The sequence below is a fragment of the Lolium perenne genome, chromosome 5, assembly GCF_019359855.2.
Source record: "Lolium perenne isolate Kyuss_39 chromosome 5, Kyuss_2.0, whole genome shotgun sequence".
Lineage (NCBI taxonomy): Eukaryota > Viridiplantae > Streptophyta > Magnoliopsida > Poales > Poaceae > Lolium > Lolium perenne.
The window spans coordinates 262,108,375-262,128,730 of NC_067248.2; the positions used below are offsets into that span (position 1 = coordinate 262,108,375).

Below are 20,356 nucleotides of genomic sequence, written 5' to 3' on the forward strand. Positions count from 1 at the left end.
CTTAAAAAAGGAGAACGTGTTCTGTCGTCAGACTAACTAGCAAGGAAGGGCGCGGCGGCACGCCGCGTCTTGTGTGGTTGAGTGATAGTGATTTCTGTTAGTGCTAAATGACTGGGTTTTCATCACCAGAACTATATACTCAAACTCAAATATCTACAACAATGAAAACCAATTGTTCCATCTAGACGAACTACCAAAACTCAAATAGGTACAGTACCTGTATTCACAGATATACAAAATAAATATCAACTTTTTAGCTAGATTGTGACTGTTGCACTTCACTATAGAAAGCTAATGTTTGTGGTGCGCCAACATTACTAATAAAATCTAAGCATACTGAATAACCAACCAAAGACCATCGGGAAATCCAAATCTTTCAATCAAATCTCAGAGCAATTCAGGTTTCAGGAGGCAAGCAAGCCCAGGAAATTGAAAATGAATAGTGAACAATTGGTATACTTAGCTAAGCTATTTGGACCGCAGCAGAAGGGAAGAAACAACCAGCTAAAGTAGGATTTTAATATCTATGGTGAGAAGGCTGAAAGATTATTTATGATATCCCATCATTGCAATTACTACAGTAGAAAATTAATGCAAGATCCTACTCTAAGTCCAAATCTGAAAGCCTAAAACCATATTCATGCACTTCCTTCAGGTACACACCCAAAATCATAATAGGTTTAAGTAACATCAGAAGACACTCTTCGTAACAGAAATTATTAATATAGGAATCAACATACATCAACTGGAGCCAAAGGGAATGAGCTCTTTGTGGCTCAATGCCATTGACCACATAATGACCACAACAACACCCGTTGTCGCAGCACCAATGCTTGTCACCGTTCCCTCCCATGCCTTCTCCAGCATACAATTAACAACTCCTATCCTCGGCCTGTTGTCCTCGCCAGTCTCCTCAACAAATATGTACACAACAACACTTCAAAACTTACAAATGATTTTCAGAAGGAAGACAAATGTTGTTGCATTTAGTTGATTTCAGAAGCAATCTTGGACAAAATCCTGAATCTAGATAAGAATCACATCAACAGACCTCACTGAGAAACATTATCTGATGCATGTCTTAAACCACCCAACATAGAAATATTTCCCCATTAATCACTCATATTAGTCATGACAGATTGCACAGGTTGGTCTCACAACCGAGAGACAAAATATATTGTATGTGCAAGTCACATCAGTGAGAGAGGTAATGTATGTGCAAGCTATCGCCGAGTGGAGCTAAATATATTTCAAAAAGAATATATTGATCCAGCAAAAGATAATTAACTCAGGAAAAACCTATCTGGTAACATTGGCACATGGTGCTTAGTGCACTCTCTTATTCCGGCAAACTACAAACGAAAGTCAAGAGAAGCGTGCATTGATCGGTGCCTGTCCTCAAGAAATAGTGGATGTTGTATACTCAATTTTGACAAAATTTATCATGTTTCTATGGTAACAGGAACACTGAGCCATGTAGAGATAAATCGATGCCTAACTTACACAAGTTTATACTCCAGCTAAGTCGGCAACATCAGATGCATTTTCCATCATAATAGATACTTAGACTGACTATCAATTGGAAGCATACCATAATTGCTACATACAAAATGTAGGTATGCCACAAGTCGTTGCAATTAGGCATATAAGCTACCAGGAAACTTTCTGCTGAACCGATCGTCTAGTTCCCATTTAAACAAGTGTTTTCTGCTCCTAATGCTTCAAGCACTTTAGTAGTACTACCAATTCTACTGTATCTGCCATATTCTAAGATGTATATATTTAGTAGATCAAACACATACATATATGTGATAGTCGTTTTTACTGTTTCTTTTCTATTTGTAAGCAGAAAAAATGAAATACTTTCAGATCACCGAAAAATATCTTACATAAGCAGGACGTGGATGGACCACAAATCTGGTCACACTTATCCTTTTTTAGTGTTACCAAAACGAATGACATACTACTGCATTAGATAGCAGATTCATATAATCCTGGCATAAATTGTAGTGAAACAAAATTTACCTTGCTTTTTCTACTGTGGACGTGTCGAGCCGGCATGATGACTCCATTGCGCAAGTCTACAATATAGTCAAAGAACAAAGTATAGCTCTGCAAATTTGATTCTACATCAGTATGTGCAGCTATGCTGCTGACAAGTACTACTTTATATCTGGTCAAAATCTTTACTGGATAAAATAGTGTCAGTAAGAAATATAGAAGGGATGATTATATTCTAGTGTGCAATCTTATGTATATTTGGTGGTCCTCTGGCTATACATAACAGAATACTACCTAGCAACACGCTGATCTTTCATTGTCACCGCTTGGACACTGGGGTGAGGCGGTGGCGAGCCCTCCAGGCCACCCGCAGCTCAGGCGCCCATCCGTGTGTAGGTCAGGGCAGAGGATTCGACTTACGACACTGTCACTGAGGAGGACAAAACCGTGCTCATTCTCATCGACCGCCTCCGCAAAGACGCTGCTGCCTTCAACATTGAAAACAACAGCCATGGAGATGACTGAACCCACAAAGCCCAGGGTTCAGTTTAGTTTCAAAACACCAAAACCAAAACTATTCATGCAAGCATTTCACTACACAGGAGCACCACATCAATTCTTAATTTCAGAGCATGCTTATTATATTTTCAGAGAACAACGGTAGCTAAATGAGTTCTTAATTTCATCCATATAGCATAAATCTGAGGTTATTTTATTTTCCCTTCTAATTTTATATTTCCCCATTCTGAATTAAAATCATGACACGGGGAAAAAGAAGAGTCAGATTTTAGTTAGAGAACAATTATTTGTGCCCTTTGACATAAATTTACCTAGGTTGCTTGAGGATGACCAAATTTGGTTGGGGATAATGATCTACTAATTTATCCTTCTTTCTTGCCTACCCTGGTTCTACCTTTGCTCTGCTTCCCCTCCTCTATTCCTGCAACTTCCCATGGGAGCTATTCCAGCCTCGCTTTCACCACAAATAGGAGAAACCTTCTCAAATTCCTAGAGAAGGAATAGCTAGGACTTAGGAATAGATTTATGTTCTCATCATAACAGGCTCCCATTTCTGATGAAAAAAGTACAAAAACAAATTGCCCTTAATTCATTGTTATAGATATGCACATGATGTCGTACCAACAACCTAGGATGTGCACTGAATTCACCTTCTGTATTTAGAGAAGAAAAATGATCTCATGGATTGTTGGAAAAAATACAAACATTGATTGCTATTTCATATTTAGGCTCCAGGAACTTCTCATTTTCTACAGTGGTTCCTATTTCACATAAACCTGACATTTTTATCGTAAGATGTGCCTCATCTTTTGATGACATGCGATTCACAATGGGATTGAAATATAGACATTACCATCTGTTCCAGGATTTATAATCCTTTCACAGATATTGATCCCTTCAATTGGTCACCAGGTGTTTAAATATAGATGGTTTCCCGATGCCATAAGAAGAGTAGTCTGGCTTACCATAGCCAAGTGATGAGTCTCCTTTTGCAATTAGATATGGGCTATTTTTTTGCCTGGGCCATGGCTAGCAGATGGAGAAGATGTGAGATGACATGAATATGTCACTTAGATTGATTCTAGTACGACTTGCTTATGGTTTAAAATTGGTGAAGAATGTACATTACTATCGAGACTGCTGTTTGTGTGCTTATTATAGTCAGTGCAAGATCAAAGATCAAGTGACACTATTATGGAAGTACATAGCCGATAATTCGTATAATGAACCTCATCAACCAAAACGGCCTGGCTGGCATAGTTGAAGTTCTAGTTGTAATAGAAAAGATAGATAGTTGCATTGGTTCACAACAAAAGAACAAAATTTAGAAGGCAAGGGCGAATAGCTTGTTGATGACTAAAAGGATCGAAAGTTTGTTGATTCGATAGCATTGTTCACAGGACGCGGCCGGTTTCTTTCTTGCATTCATTGTTGCTGAAGATGGCTGCCTTCATTACAGAGTCGGCGACGTACATGAAGGATAGACTGGAGCATGTAGCCACGTGCCCCCCGCCGTTCGCCTGAGGGCACACACATGTTCGATAAATATTTAGCCAATCCACTCTAAGTTGATATTCGGGCACATGGATTTCAGAATCAAGACTTAGCAATAGCACATATAATACCACCCAAAATACTCAGTAGATAATTTTCTCTAGTTATTGTTGACACACTGTCAACCCAAAATTTCAGAACTAAAGAAGTATTGTGAACTTAAACTTCCATTTTTTTCATTGAAAATGGGAATGGTAATAAATTGTTGCAGATAACACTACTCACTATATTAGCAGACTATCAATGATGTTTCCTATGAATATGACCCAGCAGGGGATCACGTCAGTGGAAAGGACATAAAGTTCAGTTAAACAAAGCATGCACAATCCAGAGCTGAAACACATGATCTAACATAGACCACATAATTTTCCAAGCAGTTGAACTATGGAGAAAATGTAAACCACATAATTTCTTGTTCGAAGGGTAACCATATTTTCTAACATGAAATTCAGAGTCCGGATGACCTAACAGTTTTCATAACCATCAGCCCCCATGTTAACCAGGGATGCATGCGAATGGTTCTATTATATATATGCACCAAAACTACCTTCAGATACACGGTTACTGGTTGGTTGATATCCTCTACTACAGTTAAATCTAAATATATATGTTCAGAATATCACAGAAACACTGAATTAGTCAGTTCAGAGCAGTTACATGAAATGAAAATATGTATTCTAATAGGGTAACATGAACAATTACATACTTGGAATAACCAAGATGAAGAATTATAATATTGAGTTTATATTGAACATCACAAAATTCTCGAACTGAAATGATGACAACCAATATTAGAGGGGGAAGAGAGAAACTAACTACATGAGAGTGGGTCAATAGCTACAGGCGTCAATTTATCATCGTTATCTCTGATGCAAAATAAAAACACACAAAAATAGAGGTAGTTAACACATGGATGGCATCAAGATCTTGAATTAGGACTTGAAAGGACACAATTAAAAAAACGAATAACTTCAAAGATAAGAGATAGATCAAAATAGCAGAAACAAGAAGGCATCAAAATAAAACTAACATCTCTGAACCATCGAGCTATTATAAGAAAAATACAGTTTCTTATTATAATAGCATAATCTGGAAGACAAAAAAGTATCACACAAAGATCATACAAATAATTTCATTGAAGCTATGAAAAGTCTAAAAGCTCTTTTGACCATACACCTGACCATAGAGATTATGCTCTAAATAACCTACAGTTCCTTTAAACTTTTCATCCGCTTATTCTTCCAAGGGATTTAAGCAAAATACTAATGATCTAAGAGGTAAAGTATTATATGGGGAACAATCACAAAACCAGTAAGCGTGTAAGCATACAAAGAAAAAATGTTGAGCACACAAAAAGCAGCCGTCTTGCTTTCGGATTAGTAGGACTGTTTTAATAAATAAGTAGCATGGGCAAAAGATCTGACAACAGAACATAATGGACAAAGAATGTTTCCTCTTTTTCAGAGTAAGAAAACCATTTGCTCCTTTCCTCAGAAGTAAGTTTATTTCAATCTGATTTAATACACTCAGATACAAATTAAGCTGGGTTGTGTTATCACAACTTCAAAATTTGATTCAAACATCATAGACTATTGCACTTACATCTGAATAGTATCGCACTAAGACGTACAGTTGTCGGCCAGGTGATCACATAAAGCATAAATAGGGAACGCATGGCAGAGGAAAATACACCTTTAGAATCCAACGGGAGCTCTGGATCATCCTAGACCATGAAAACAATTAGTTTAAGCAAAATTAGTATAAGTAGAGATGACAACTTATCAACGTGAATCCTAAGCCATCGATTTATCATACACCACAATAGGAGAGAAAAATAGTGCTGGTAAGGAAATAGCATACCTATGGTGGTGTGGAGAAGGCGAGGTCACTGATCTTGACGCCATACTCTAGCCGTGAAGGTACAGCTCCCACGATCTAGGTAAGGGAGGAAGACCAATGACAAGATAGATGAGGATGAACCCTGTTCTTGACCAGCAAAAGAAGTGAGATTACAAAAGATAATCATGCTGAATCTATAGCTGTCAAGTACTACCACAAAAACGTGAACTACACAATCAGATTGTTCAAACATAATTACTGTAGATACACAGCTTCATATTTCCAAATAAAATCAATTTACATGACAGAAGAGCCAACAGCAATAAATAGGTTGTAAAATACAATTAACTATCCTTATCGATGCAGAGTAAAATGACCGCGGTACCTATTCTCCATTTATTATTAATTTACTCATTATTTTCTTAGCATAATCAGATAAAAAGGAAGGAACATAGAAAATCAAATATTTATCAAAAAGAAAGAGAAATCTAAATAGTTTTGAGTCCACAGTCAGAAGAAGTTCAGTATTCGTCACCGGAAGGATAGGATATTACAAACTAATTATGTTTACCTCTAATGCCTCGAAAGAATAAGGAAATTGCAGTAATTAAGTGATGGTTTACTTATACAAGATGACAACATATATATACAAATAGAAGCATGGGCAAGAAGATAAAGAGTACGTAGTTATTTCCGGTCCACAACAAAAAGATTTGGGTAATCAAGGAAGGGAAAAATTAAGTTGCAAGAATACAAGAAGAACTGGTTAGACAAACTAAGCTTATCCAAACCTTAGTTGCTAGTGAGCAGCAGAACCCTGATCACAACAACAATGCAAAGGACAGTGCCGACTGATGAATTGAAGCAACTTCCTGCACACAAGAGGCAACCATGTGAATATGAGCAAAGATTAAGTGGTCTCCCAAAGATGCAAAGAGCTAAGAAAAAACGACCAGATCTGAAGAGCTTGGGGACAATCGTGCAGATAACCTGTAGGGGAATGGCTGGGGAGGCGTGGAGGCCGGTCCTGGAGAAGACATGGGGCCTCAACGCAGAGGGTTCCGCACGTCGAGCTCACCATCACCGCAACCTCACAGCGCGCGCCACCTCCTTCGCGCTCCAGCGGTGAAGGAGAGAAAACAATCTGGCTGACGGGACGGAGGAGCAGTCACCATGAAAGCTTCGAGAGGGATTGCATAAGTGGAGAATGATTGGGGGAGCCAGAGCACCTCGTCGATGGCCGCTATACCGAGCAGGAACTGACTCTCACCATGGCCGCCGGCCATAGAAGAGCGGCCTGGAGGATCTTGCCGGCCTGGAGTATCTTAGGGGAGAGAGAGGGGGTACACACCTATAGGAGAGCCGCCATCGAGATGGCGTGTCAGGATCTTGCCCAGTATCTATCCTAGTACCTGATCAAGCCTGACGCTCGAGATCAACAGAAGCCATCCATTTGTGATCCAACGGTCCAGATTCAAAGTTACCGCAAATAGCAAGATTCCCTCGCATATTCTCTCTGTAATAGGGATTAGTGTTAACAATCGCGTGGGTTGTCTTAATTACGTTTATTGTCGAGGCTCGCGGTCATCGTTATAAGACCGGAGAGTGGGAGGCTGGGGGGCTCGACGAATAACAAAACCAAAACCCTATTTCCTATTTACCTTGTTCTTCCTAGTTTTCCCTGCTTTATTTACCTGCATCTAGATGAATTAGATCCTAGTAGCTAATCTCCCCTCGAGGACCATGACAATTGGTATCACGAGCATCGTTCCTCCGGCCAAAAAAAATTTCCCCCAGGGCCTATACTATCTTTCCCGATCTGTGCAGATCTTGATCTGAAGCATCCACCTTTTCGCCAAACACCATGTCTATCATCCGCACGCGCTCACAGGAGCGGATGGAGCGGGAGGCAGAAGAAGCAGCGATCTTGGAAGCGGCACAGGCGCAAGCGGCGGCCGAGGAGGAGATTGGATCTCGCCTTCCAAGGGAGGTCCTCAACATCAACAAGAAACTTGAGCGGCAGGAGGAGTCAGTGGATCTGATACAAGGTAATTTAGCTAAACTCACTGACATGGTTACACAGTTAACTCTGGGCATGAATCAGCCCGGATCTGCAGCTGCAAGGAGTCAGATGAGACAGGATCTAGGTGGGCTGCATACACCTCCACAGCTTGGGAACGTACATCTCAGTCCAATCATGGAGGGTCAGACACCATCGGAGCAGGCAAGTTCATCTCACCATAACCATCATCCTCCATACTCCAACCCACCGCCTCTATCTCAACCACACCCAAGCCAACTTCCCCAACCATGCTTTGTTCCTATGACCCAAGGCAACAGCTTGCGAGTTGCTACCCCGCAGTATACGTCACAAAAGCCCGTGCCTTTCCCTTCAAACACCATGCCAGAGCCAAACCAGCACCAAGATCAAGCTCAGATATACTACAACACAAACCCATACACACACCCAAACCAATACCACCACCAGCCACACCTTTACCAGCCACATTCACCAACAGCCCAATACAACAACCCACACAGCAGCTACCAATTTTCCCAACCATCATACTTCCCACAAAACCAGACCTTTGTTCCAAATTTCCCACCCATATACCCACCACCACAATATTCCTATGCACCACCACAACCCACAGTGTTGCCCCAGCAAGCAGTGCAGTGTTGTCAGCAGCCAGAGACACAGGCAGGTAGCAGTGGTAATGAGCAGCAACGCCCTAACACAGCAGGCAATGCTAGAAGGAGTATTACCTATCCAACTGAAACCAGACAGCAAAATATTCAGCAACACCAGGTGGAGCCTCATATTCGACCTCCCAGTATTGAATTGCCCATTTTTTCTGGAGAGAATGCTGCCATTTGGATACAGGAATGTGAGAGTGTTTTCACCCTTGCTGGTATCACCACAGAAAATAAAGTCAAGTGGGCAAATGCACATGTCAGAGGCAAGGCCAAAACATGGCTTAACAGTGCAAGACCAGAAATTCATCAGTTGAGTTGGAACAAATTTTGTGAAATGATTTGTGAGCGATTTCCTTGCCCTGGAGCTGAAGAATCAATGGAGTTATGTCAGCAATTGAAGCAAACCTCCTCAGTGGACCATTATATTGATCAGTTTGAGGATTGGATGACTCTTATGAAGCAAGATCACCCTTATCTGCCTGAGAGCTTCTTTCTCTTGCGTTTTATTAGTGGATTGAAGGACACTATAAAGCATGACACTCAGTGCCATCAACCAGCAACACTAAGGAGTGCTTATTGGTTTGCTAGGAAGCAGGAATTATCATACTTGTGCAATAATAAGAAAACTGCAACAAGTGCAAAACCTGTGACAACTTTCCCTGCTAACAGAAATAGTGGAGCCAGGGACAACAGGGCTAAACCCATCCAGGACAAGACAAGAGAAAAAGGAAAATGTTGGTATTGTCCAGAAAATTGCCACTATGGCCACAAATGTAATGAAATCAAAAATCTTCTGCATGCTATACAGTTACAGGGACACTCTGATGAGGAAGTGGAAGAACTAGAAGATGTACATGTACCACAACAGGAGCAACTGCCACAGCAAATGCCTCAGGAGAACCCACCACAGAAGGACAAGTTAATGTCCATATCCATAGCAGCATTGGAAGGCCAGAATGGTGATGAGACTATCTCTCTACCAGTAATTATTGGGGGAAGACAAGCAGTGGCTTTGGTAGATTCAGGCAGCTCCAACACATTTATTGATCATGACTTTGCAGTCAAACTAAATCTCCCAATGAGGAATACTGAAGCCAGAAAGGTGGTAGTAGCTGGAGGAGGGACTCTAACTTCAGCAGCAGTGGTGTCAAATTGCCCCTTTTCTATACAGAAAATTCAGTTCAACAGTGACTTTAGGGTATTGCCACTAAAAGGATATGATTTAGTGTTGGGAGTCTCATGGCTCAAGAACTATAACCCTACAACATTTGATTGGGTTGCCAGAACTTTGTCTTTGACTAAGAATGAGGAAATCTATACATTTGTGGATCATACACAAGGGCAAAATACCAAGTGTATATCTGCCAAGAGGTGCTCCAAGCTGCTGAACAAAGGGAATGCAGGATACTTAATTCAGTTGTACTTGGTCAATGACAAGACAAAGCAACCAACACAACTCTTACAGTCATCAGTACCACTACCACCAAGCATCCAGAAAATACTCCATCAATTTGAGGATGTGTTCCAGATACCAAAAGGACTACCTCCAAAAAGGGACTGTGACCACAGAATTGTGTTGAAGGAGGGATCAAATCCTCCAAATATCAGACCCTACAGGATCCCACATAGACAAAAGAATGTAGTGGAGGACTTGGTCCAAGAACTGCTACATAATAAGGAAATCAGACACAGTTCTAGCCCTTATTCCTCACCAGCATTGGCAGTGGCAAAGAAAGATAAAACATTCAGACTTTGCACTGACTTCAGACAGTTAAATGATTTAACTATCAAGAACAAATACCCAATTCCTGTGATTGAAGATCTCTTGGATGAATTGACAGGAGCAACTATATTCTCTAAATTGGATCTAAGGTCTGGCTATCACCAAATTCGAATGCATGAGACAGATATTGAGAAAACTGCATTCAGAACACACTCAGGCCACTATGAATATTTGGTGATGCCTTTTGGCCTCACAAATGCCCCTGCAACTTTCCAGGAATTGATGAATACTATCTTTGCAGCTTTCCTAAGGAAATTCATATGGTATTCTTTGATGATATATTGGTTTATAGCAAGAATATGGAAGAGCATGGAAGACACTTGCAGATAGCCTTACAGATCTTAAGAACTCACCAGCTGAAGGCCAAATACTCCAAGTGCACATTTGCTGCTGAACAAGTGGAATACTTGGGGCATATTATTTCAGCTAAGGGTGTTGCTACTGATCCCAGTAAAATCAAGGATATTATCCAATGGAAGACTCCTACAACAGTCACTCAACTTAGAGGATTTTTGGGATTAACTGGCTATTACCGCCGCTTTGTGAAAGGATATGCTTCTATATGTCGACCACTGCATGAGGTACTAAAGAAAAATGCCTTTCATTGGGGCCAAGAGCAAGAAGAAGCATTCCAGCAATTGAAGGTAATTATGACCACACCACCTGTACTAGCTCTTCCAGATTTTACTCTCCCATTTGTTCTCGAGACAGATGCATCTGGAGTAGGCCTAGGAGCAGTGCTCATGCAGAAAGGACAACCCTTAGCCTTCTTCAGTAAGACCCTGGGAATTAAATCTCAAGCCCAGTCCATCTATGAAAAGGAAGCAGCAGCTATTCTAGAGGCACTAAAGAAGTGGAGGCATTATTTAGTGGGCAACAAATTGGTCATTAGAACAGACCAGCAGAGCCTCAAATTCCTCACAAGCCAAAGATTATTGGAGGGTGTCCAACACAAGCTTATGTTGAAACTGCTGGAATATGACTACTCCATTGAGTACAAGAAAGGAAGTGATAACACTGTTGCAGATGCATTATCCAGGAAAGTGGACCACCATTCTTCAGAGGAGTGCTTGGCAATTACAACAGTAATCCCTAAATGGATGGAAGAAGTGATTACTTCTTATGCTACTGATGAGGCTTGCACCAAGAAGTTGCAGGAATTGGCAATTGATCCAATGAGCCATCCAAACTATTCTCTGGCCTCAGGACTTCTCAGGTACAAAAATAGAATTGTGGTGGGACAGAACTCTGCTCTTTGCACCACCCTGTTTGATGCATTCCATAATTCCCCAATGGGAGGACACTCTGGTCAGAAGGTGACATTACACAGGTTGAAGCAATCCTTCTATTGGCCTCACATGAAACAATTTGTCAGTACAAAGGTGGCTCACTGTCCAATTTGCCAAATTTCAAAGACTGAACATGTGTCTTATCCAGGATTACTGCAGCCATTGAATATTCCAGAGGAAAAGTGGACTGAAATCAGTATGGATTTTGTGGAGGGGTTGCCAAAAGCTAAGGGTAAAGATGTGATATTGGTAGTTGTAGACAGACTTACTAAATATGCACATTTTTACCTCTCTCTCACCCATTCACTGCACAGCAAGTTTCTCAAGTATTCATGGATAATATTCATAAACTCCATGGCATGCCTAGAGTTATTGTCAGTGATCGAGACACCATATTCACTAGCAAGCTGTGGAAAGAAGTGTTCTCTGCTCTCAAAGTACAGCTGCACTATAGCACTGCTTACCACCCTGAATCAGATGGACAAACGGAGAGGGTAAATCAATGTTTGGAACACTACTTGCGTAGCATGACTTTCAGGGAACCAAAGAAATGGATAGCATGGTTACCTGCAGCAGAGTGGTGGTACAACACATCATACCACTCAGCCATTAAGAAATCCCCATTTGAAGCATTGTATGGGTACAAACCTCCACAGCTTGGAGAAATTGCTATACCCTGCAATGTCTCCCAGGAGGCTGAGGTGACTTTGCAGGATCAGGAGCTAGCTGTCAAAGCATTGCAAGCCAATCTGCAACAAGCTCAACACAGAATGAAGAAGTTTGCTGATGCAAAGAGGACAGAAAGAAAATTCGATGTGGGAGATCTGGTCTATCTGAAGATGCAGCCATATAGAGAAGCGGCATTGGGATTGCGAAACTCTCTCAAGTTAACATCAAAATTTTATGGGCCATTCAGAGTAATCCAGAAAGTGGGCACTGTTGCTTATAAGTTGCAGTTACCAGAGGACACAAAATTGCACGATGTCTTTCATGTCAATCAACTGAAGAAGCATTTGGGCCCAAATGCAGTTCCTAATCCACGGCTGCCAGTCCTGACACCTGAAGGTAAGATCAAAACTGCCCCTTCCAGAGTTCTCCAAAGGCGTCAAATTCCTCGATCAGCTGGCGATTATGACATTGCTGTGGACCAATGGCTCATTCACTGGGAGAACCTCGAGGAAGCAGAAGCAACATGGGAGGACGTCAAGTTCATTCAAGCTGTTTTTCCTTCATTCAAGCCTTGAAGTCTTGCCTCGAGCGGCCGGTATTGTCAGGATCTTGCCCAGTATCTATCCTAGTACCTGATCAAGCCTGACGCTCGAGATCAACAGAAGCCGTCCATTTGTGATCCAACGGTCCAGATTCAAAGTTACCGCAAATAGCAAGATTCCCTCGCATATTCTCTCTGTAATAGGGATTAGTGTTAACAATCGCGTGGGTTGTCTTAATTACATTTATTGTCGAGGCTCGCGGTCATCGTTATAAGACCGGAGAGTGGGAGGCTGGGGGGCTCGACGAATAACAAAACCAAAACCCTATTTCCTATTTACCTTGTTCTTCCTAGTTTTCCCTGCTTTATTTACCTGCATCTAGATGAATTAGATCCTAGTAGCTAATCTCCCCTCGAGGACCATGACATGGCGCCATGGCCGGAGTGCTCAACTCGCGGAGGATATGCCGAGGCGGCCAGGATCCATCAGAGGGTGACGATGGTGGCCTTGTGCAAACCTCCTCACGTCGCGCCTCCTCGTCAAGCTCGGCGGCGGCGGCATGGCGGAATCGACTGCGTCCTCCACGTGCCGGCGCTGGTGATCTCCATACCCGTGGTCGACATGGACGTCACGTCCTCTTTGCTCCCCGCTCGCCGTCCCGCCTCCATGCCGACGACGGCGCCACCACCTAACTCCCTCCCGATGTCAGGCGACGGCTAGATCGGCACCATCTTCCCCGATGACTAAGCCAGACGGCGGTGGCTCCGGATGTGGCCGGCGTGGGGAGCAGGTCCGGAGAGAGAGAATTGATGGGAGAGGTGGGGATTGGGGAATGAGGTTGGAGAATTGGTCGGCTCGGGAGTCGGGACCAGTGAAGCGTTATGCGGCTGGTCGCACCGCTTTGACCATGTAACGATGCTACAGCCACGCTGAAGGAGCCCAGAAAAAACTGCATATGTGTTCTCCAGCCTATGTAAAAATCCTATAAAGCACCAAATAGCCACACAGGATTATAACTGCGGAAATGAAACTACCAAGCACATACGTGTCAACACCATAGTAATTCAGAAATATATCTCAAAATTATGACAAAACAGATGTTGGTTCCCAAATAGTATAGTAGTTATACCTGGTCCGTCGTCCGCTTCGCCCACCTCCCTCGCCCGAGCGTTTTTTTTTCATCCAACCATCTTCTCCTCTTCCCCACAACGCTCCCCATCTCGCCAGATCAAAAACGCCCGGCCTCCTCGCCCCATGCGACGCTGACACCGTCACCACCAGCGCGCCACTCTCCACGCCGCTAGATCTAGATCGCCACGGCGACTCCACCACCGCACTGGCCTCTCCATCTCCTAAATGAGTTCCTCGGCAAGCTGTTGTTGCCGTTGTTAACCTCTGCTGATGCCTTGAGAAGGTCCTGCGGGATGTCGCCGGAGAGGAGCAGCGCTCGGGATGGCCGCTTGTGGTAGAGCCCCATCGCCATCGTGGACGAGAGGAGCAGCGCTCAGGATGGCTTCTTGTGGGAGGCCCCCATGGCCGTCGTCGACGCGACGCCCACCTCCTATATCGCACCACTCCACGGCAGTCCACCTCACCACGGCCGACCAACCTCGAGGGATCTAACGCCCTCCCTGATCGGGCAAAGGAAACGCTGTGGCCTGTACGCCTGTATGACCTCGGCGACCTGGATCTTCGTGGTTCTTAATTTGCACATGACTTGCTCTTCCAATTAGTGTAGAGATGGTATGGTCTTCTAAACACCGGAGAATAATTTTCTCATGCTTCATGGATGCACTAACGATATTGGCGTTTGACCAACGTGGAAGTGAGAGATTAGACATGCTTTCGTTGACATAGAAATCAGTCTCGAGAATTCATGCTTTGGTGGGAAACTGTGAACCTACCTTCGCAGGATGCAATTGGTACGTAGAGTGAATTTACCGTTCTTTTCTGTGGGTTTGATAAGCCCAATTCAGTTTTTTAGCTAATTCTTATGTCAAGCGAGCCTGATGAGGTTTTGTTTGCAGATATTTACCAATGGGTTAAGACCAAGAGTTTATGAGCTAAAGCTAAATGTTTCTTATCAGGACAATGACCCGAACAGCTAGCTCCTGGTTACTATGCTATCTATCCATGAAGGATTGAAGATTCTGTGGTGCCGTGGTTGGTTGGTTGTTGTGTGGTTGCCAACTAGCCATAGATGCTATTACAGGGCTGTTGCGTTGCAGATAAATTCAGTCTGCATATTCGTATTCTTTTTAAACTGGTTGCGCTTTCTAGATTAGAGGGAGTGAGTTAAAGATTGTTATGAGGGATTAAGAGAATTCAAAATAAGTTCCTACACCAGCCACACTGGATAAAGCATGTCGAACACAATTTGCACAGCTCTAGCAATGAGAAGTTTACATAGTTCCTTTGTAACACTAGATAACATTCTCTTCTATCTTTGTTATCAGGGACTGCTTTTGTCTCATGAATATTTTTTCAGGTCCTAACAATCAACCTAGCACATTTTATTTTCAACATTTTTAAATTTGGATAGAACAAACGCTTTTCTCATTGACATTTGCATCAACCTAAACTCTGAGAAAAGACGACTATGGGCCGTACACGAGTAAATGTTGGGAAATACAATTTGATAGAATTGGGCGACTTGTGGTTTCCTTTGGATGGAAGATTTTCCCGAGGATTTGAACCAAAGATATATGTATATATCTTTTCACCATGATGGGCAATTATTTTTGTAAAATCATAAAAGACAGGGGAAAAGCCGGTAAGGTGGCATGAGTTGTCTAGAAATTTATTGTATTGCCATTGTTAGACTTCTTGTTGTTGCTTATAAATTCCACCTAAAATTTAAAATGTCACTTATTATAATTAGGTAGGATTCACTACTGTTTAATCTTGAGATTTGCATGCTGGTATGACTAGAGGCACATAGTACTCCTCTGCATCAGCCAACAAGATGCTACTTCGTTCAAAGGGGACAATCTTAGAATTTCGTTGCAATCACCCGTACTTGAATATATGACAAACTTCCAGTATTCCCCATGGTTGTCATTTGGAGTGTCAATAAAACTTGAGGATTCAAGACAATTTGATCAACGTGGATTTTTGCAGCTAGCAAATTGTAAGTTGTGGTGGACAAATATGTTAGAACAGATGATCTTAAACTGTGTTTTCTCTGAAAAGAATTCAAGCAAGGAATGCACGTGGACATAGAGCTAATGATTGGTTTCTGAATGCAAAACTGCTCATCTTTATTGTTCGTTTGAGTTAGTATTTCTGTCAACCATCTCATATACATGTCCAAAGTTAGTGTCATCTGGTTGAGCTATTCATGTGATTGTTGTACCTCGCTGTTAAGATAATGAAGACCATGCTTTGTACTTTGGTTGAACAGTATAAATTTGCCTCTTGTGAAGCAAATAAGCTATTTCTTATGGCACAACAACATACGTTCACTGCATTCTCTTTACGTTTCTGGGTCTTGGAACGAATGGTTTGGCCGCTGTTTCTTCTTTGTGAGGAACTGGCTTTTTTTGATAATTAATGTTGTTCGAGATTAAGTGATTATGGGATCTCAAGAAAAGAAAAGGCGTGATTTGGTAGGAAATCAGAATACTGGAGCGCCGGACTTAGTCATCAGTTTGATATAATTTACTGCGACCACTGCGAGATATCTAGATATCTAGATCACTGTGAGATATAATTATAGCTTGATCACTGCGAGATATCTAGATCTAATTTACTTGCATGATTACCACTGATATTCCTTTAGGCCACACATAAGATCCTAAATAATCAAACGTCTTTCGCCTGATTGATGTTACTTTTAGTGATTGGTAAAATAACCTTGTCAATTGTTTTGACTCATCTCAGTCCTGAATGGCAAAGTGCTTGAGTTGTATATGAGGAAGCTCGAAAGGTATAAGAATATATCTTACTAAGACTGCAAGTGTGATTTACACTAGAGATGTGTCTTAACTTTCCCATTGTATTGCTCATTATTGCATCAATGTGATATTCATGAAACACCTCTATTTTAGTTGGATTTTTTTTCATCATGTTTGTGCCCGTACTTGAATATATGACAAACTTCCAGTATTCCCCACGGTTGTCATTTGGAGTGTCAATAAAACTTGAGGATTCAAGACAATTTGATCAACGTGGATTTTTGCAGCTAGCAAATTGTAAGTTGTGGTGGACAAATATGTTAGAACAGATGATCTTAAACTGTGTTTTCTCTGAAAAGAATTCAAGCAAGGAATGCACGTGGACATAGAGCTAATGATTGGTTTCTGAATGCAAAACTGCTCATCTTTATTGTTCGTTTGAGTTAGTATTTCTGTCAACCATCTCATATACATGTCCAAAGTTAGTGTCATCTGGTTGAGCTATGCATGTGATTGTTGTACCTCGCTGTTAAGATAATGAAGACCATGCTTTGTACTTTGGTTGAACAGTATAAATTTGCCTCTTGTGAAGCAAATAAGCTATTTCTTATGGCACAACAACATACGTTCACTGCATTCTCTTTACGTTTCTGGGTCTTGGAACGAATGGTTTGGCCGCTGTTTCTTCTTTGTGAGGAACTGGCTTTTTTTGATAATTAATGTTGTTCGAGATTAAGTGATTATGGGATCTCAAGAAAAGAAAAGGCGTGATTTGGTAGGAAATCAGAATACTGGATCGCCGGACTTAGTCATCAGTTTGATATAATTTACTGCGACCACTGCGAGATATCTAGATATCTAGATCACTGTGAGATATAATTATAGCTTGATCACTGCGAGATATCTAGATCTAATTTACTTGCATGATTACCACTGATATTCCTTTAGGCCACACATAAGATCCTAAATAATCAAACGTCTTTCGCCTGATTGATGTTACTTTTAGTGATTGGTAAAATAACCTTGTCAATTGTTTTGACTCATCTCAGTCCTGAATGGCAAAGTGCTTGAGTTGTATATGAGGAAGCTCGAAAGGTATAAGAGTATATCTTACTAAGATGCAAGTGTGATTTACACTAGAGATGTGTCTTAACTTTCCCATTGTATTGCTCATTATTGCATCAATGTGATATTCATGAAACACCTCTATTTTAGTTGGATTTTTTTTCATCGTGTTTGTGCCTGGCATGTTCTTTTCATGTTTAGCATGATGGTTTTACATTGTAACCTACAAAAATTGGAATGATATCATCATGTTGCAATTCTACAAAGCAATAATATTTGCATGTTAGTGCTGAAATATCTTTATGTTCTTTTCTTTAAGCTAGGCGTGGCACCAACATCAGAGATATCGCTAGAATGGAAGGGTGCTAGAGGCACAGGCGGCCGTAGAGTAGAGTGAACACAAAGATGATAGGTGGAGCCCATCAGAGAGTGGATGCGACGGGTTGGTACAGGAATGAACTGACAGAAGTAAATCACTATCGTAGTTTTCTTCTGCTTTTATCTTATCAATTTTCAGATATTAGTTTTGCACTTTCTTCACCTTTTTGTTATGTTTTTGTTAGTCCGGTCATAATAGGGAAATATTTATTAGCTCATGATGACGGTGGATTACTTTGTCATTGACTCCATTCAACCTGTGAAAGTTACTCTGGGCCTTGGTTGTGTTTTAGCACAATTTTTTATTGTTATTATGCCAAGTGGAGGTACAACTAACAATATATTGCACATTTAACCAATTATAATGTGTCTACTCGGTTTGGCACAAAGTAAGAGTGTGGCAAACACCATCTATCAGTTTGGTTGGTAGAAGTATTGCAGTACAGAATAAGGCAGGCATATGAATTCTATATAGTTTTTTTGCATAATGACATGTTATGGTGCAAGTTTCTTATTTCGTTGGATCATTGCTACAATATCTGTAAAGTCATGGGCTATGAGAATAATTGCAAGTCTCTTGATAATTGCTACTCCCTCCGTTGACTATTATAAAATATTTTAGATATTTCAATGTGGACTAGAAACATGACTAAATACATGTATCTTGACAAAGACTAAAACATTTCATAATAGTGAATGGAGGAGTCGTATGCGATCTATCTAAAATCATAGGCTATGGGAACAACCACAATGATTTGCGAGAGTTGGAGAAAACGCAGGCTTGCAATGGTGATTCAGTTGATTACAAAGTACAGTGATGTGCTGTTAGAATGGGGAGAGTACTAAGCACAATGGTGGCTCAACTGTGAAATAGATGAATTTAAGACACTTATGGGAAAAAGGTCAAACAGTGTTTATTATTCTAATATTTGTACATAGAAAGCATGAATTAAGTTGGATTCCGTGCAACGCACGAGCATTCAACTAGTACTAATTAAAAAGGACATGAGTGTTGCGTCGTCAATCCTGACCATCGTCCGTCGTCGCTTCGTCTAGCGGTCGCTTCTTCCGTCCCGCACGCGCGCAATTGGGCGAGACCCATCACAAGACTTGAAATAATAGAGGCTTCGTACTCATCTTTAGAGGTCTATTAATGATAAAAGGCGGGTTGGTGCAATGTAGTGTATGATTCCTTACTCACTTTTAGTGTACATTGTGTACATGATTACAACATTTAGAATTTGTTATTATTTGTATCTGAAAAGAAAAGAAAAGGTCTTCAATTACGGATTGCCAAGGGAGAAGATAGTGCTCTGGTGTATTTAGAGAAGAATGTTGTTTTGTATTTGAAGCTATGCCGTGGAGAGAAATTTGACATGGGGCTGAGTCGTGGAAGAGAAAGAGTAATTTCTTGTGACTGGCCTCGGCCCAAGGAAGGTAAATGTTGTTGGGTTGGTGAGAATTTTTTTTTTTTTTTTTTTGCGGGTAGGGTTGGTGAGAATTCACAGCCATCTACACTAGGATAGTAGGATGTCCTGACCAACTACTCCATCCGAATAAATTGGCGCTAGTTGTGCACATTTAGTAACCTAACCAAGTACATATGTCACGGAAATTGAATTTGATTGGAGGGAGCACTAGTTCACTCATGTATATATAACACTACTTCGGTCGTGAAGAGAACAACACGAGTACACGCACATGTTCCGACATTGAGATCGCTTAACCACTACACATCGAAAATGAGTATACAAATTTTAGGCTCATCTGTACAAAGTTTGGGGATGGGAGGCAGAAGGAAAGACACTAGCTCGTAGTATCGAGAGAAGAGCGAACAATTCCGTTTACTTTTGACCGTGTTAAAATCCTAAAGCACAAGGATTGGGTTAAGGACTAGAGAATCACAGCTATGAGTGGTGCGGCCCTCGCGGGAGAGCGATAATCGCCTTGCACTCAGCTATGCCCAAGGCTCGAGTCGTACTATTTTGTTTTGTTAACGGGATCATTCGTGCCGCCAATTTTGGTACTTTCTACCCTTATGTCATCTCTAGAGGTTGTTCACCACCGTCTACTCTTGCCCAGCTAGGTTGAATTGAAGCGCTCACGCGCGTCGCGTTATGTGAT

The 20,356-nt window shown here is 41.4% G+C and overlaps 1 protein-coding gene across 1 annotated transcript; it reads left to right on the forward strand.

Moving 5' to 3' along the window:
• Positions 1-7,777: 7,777 nt before the first annotated feature.
• On the forward strand, positions 7,778-12,926 carry LOC139831840 (uncharacterized). The gene is made up of 3 exons (XM_071821187.1): positions 7,778-10,482; positions 10,635-11,931; positions 11,997-12,926. The coding sequence occupies exons 1-3, from the start codon at positions 7,778-7,780 to the stop codon at positions 12,924-12,926; spliced, it is 4,932 nt and encodes a 1,643-aa protein (XP_071677288.1).
• The last annotated feature ends 7,430 nt before the right edge of the window (positions 12,927-20,356 follow it).

Coding starts and splice junctions, on each gene's coding strand:
- LOC139831840 (XM_071821187.1), top strand. CDS start 7,778: ATGTCTATCATCCGCACGCGCTCACAGGAGCGGATGGAGCGGGAGGCA. Junction 10,483..10,634: donor TTCTCTAAATTGGATCTAAG/GTCTGGCTATCA, acceptor CTATCTTTGCAG/CTTTCCTAAGGAAATTCATA. Junction 11,932..11,996: donor AGGGTAAAGATGTGATATTG/GTAGTTGTAGAC, acceptor TTCACTGCACAG/CAAGTTTCTCAAGTATTCAT.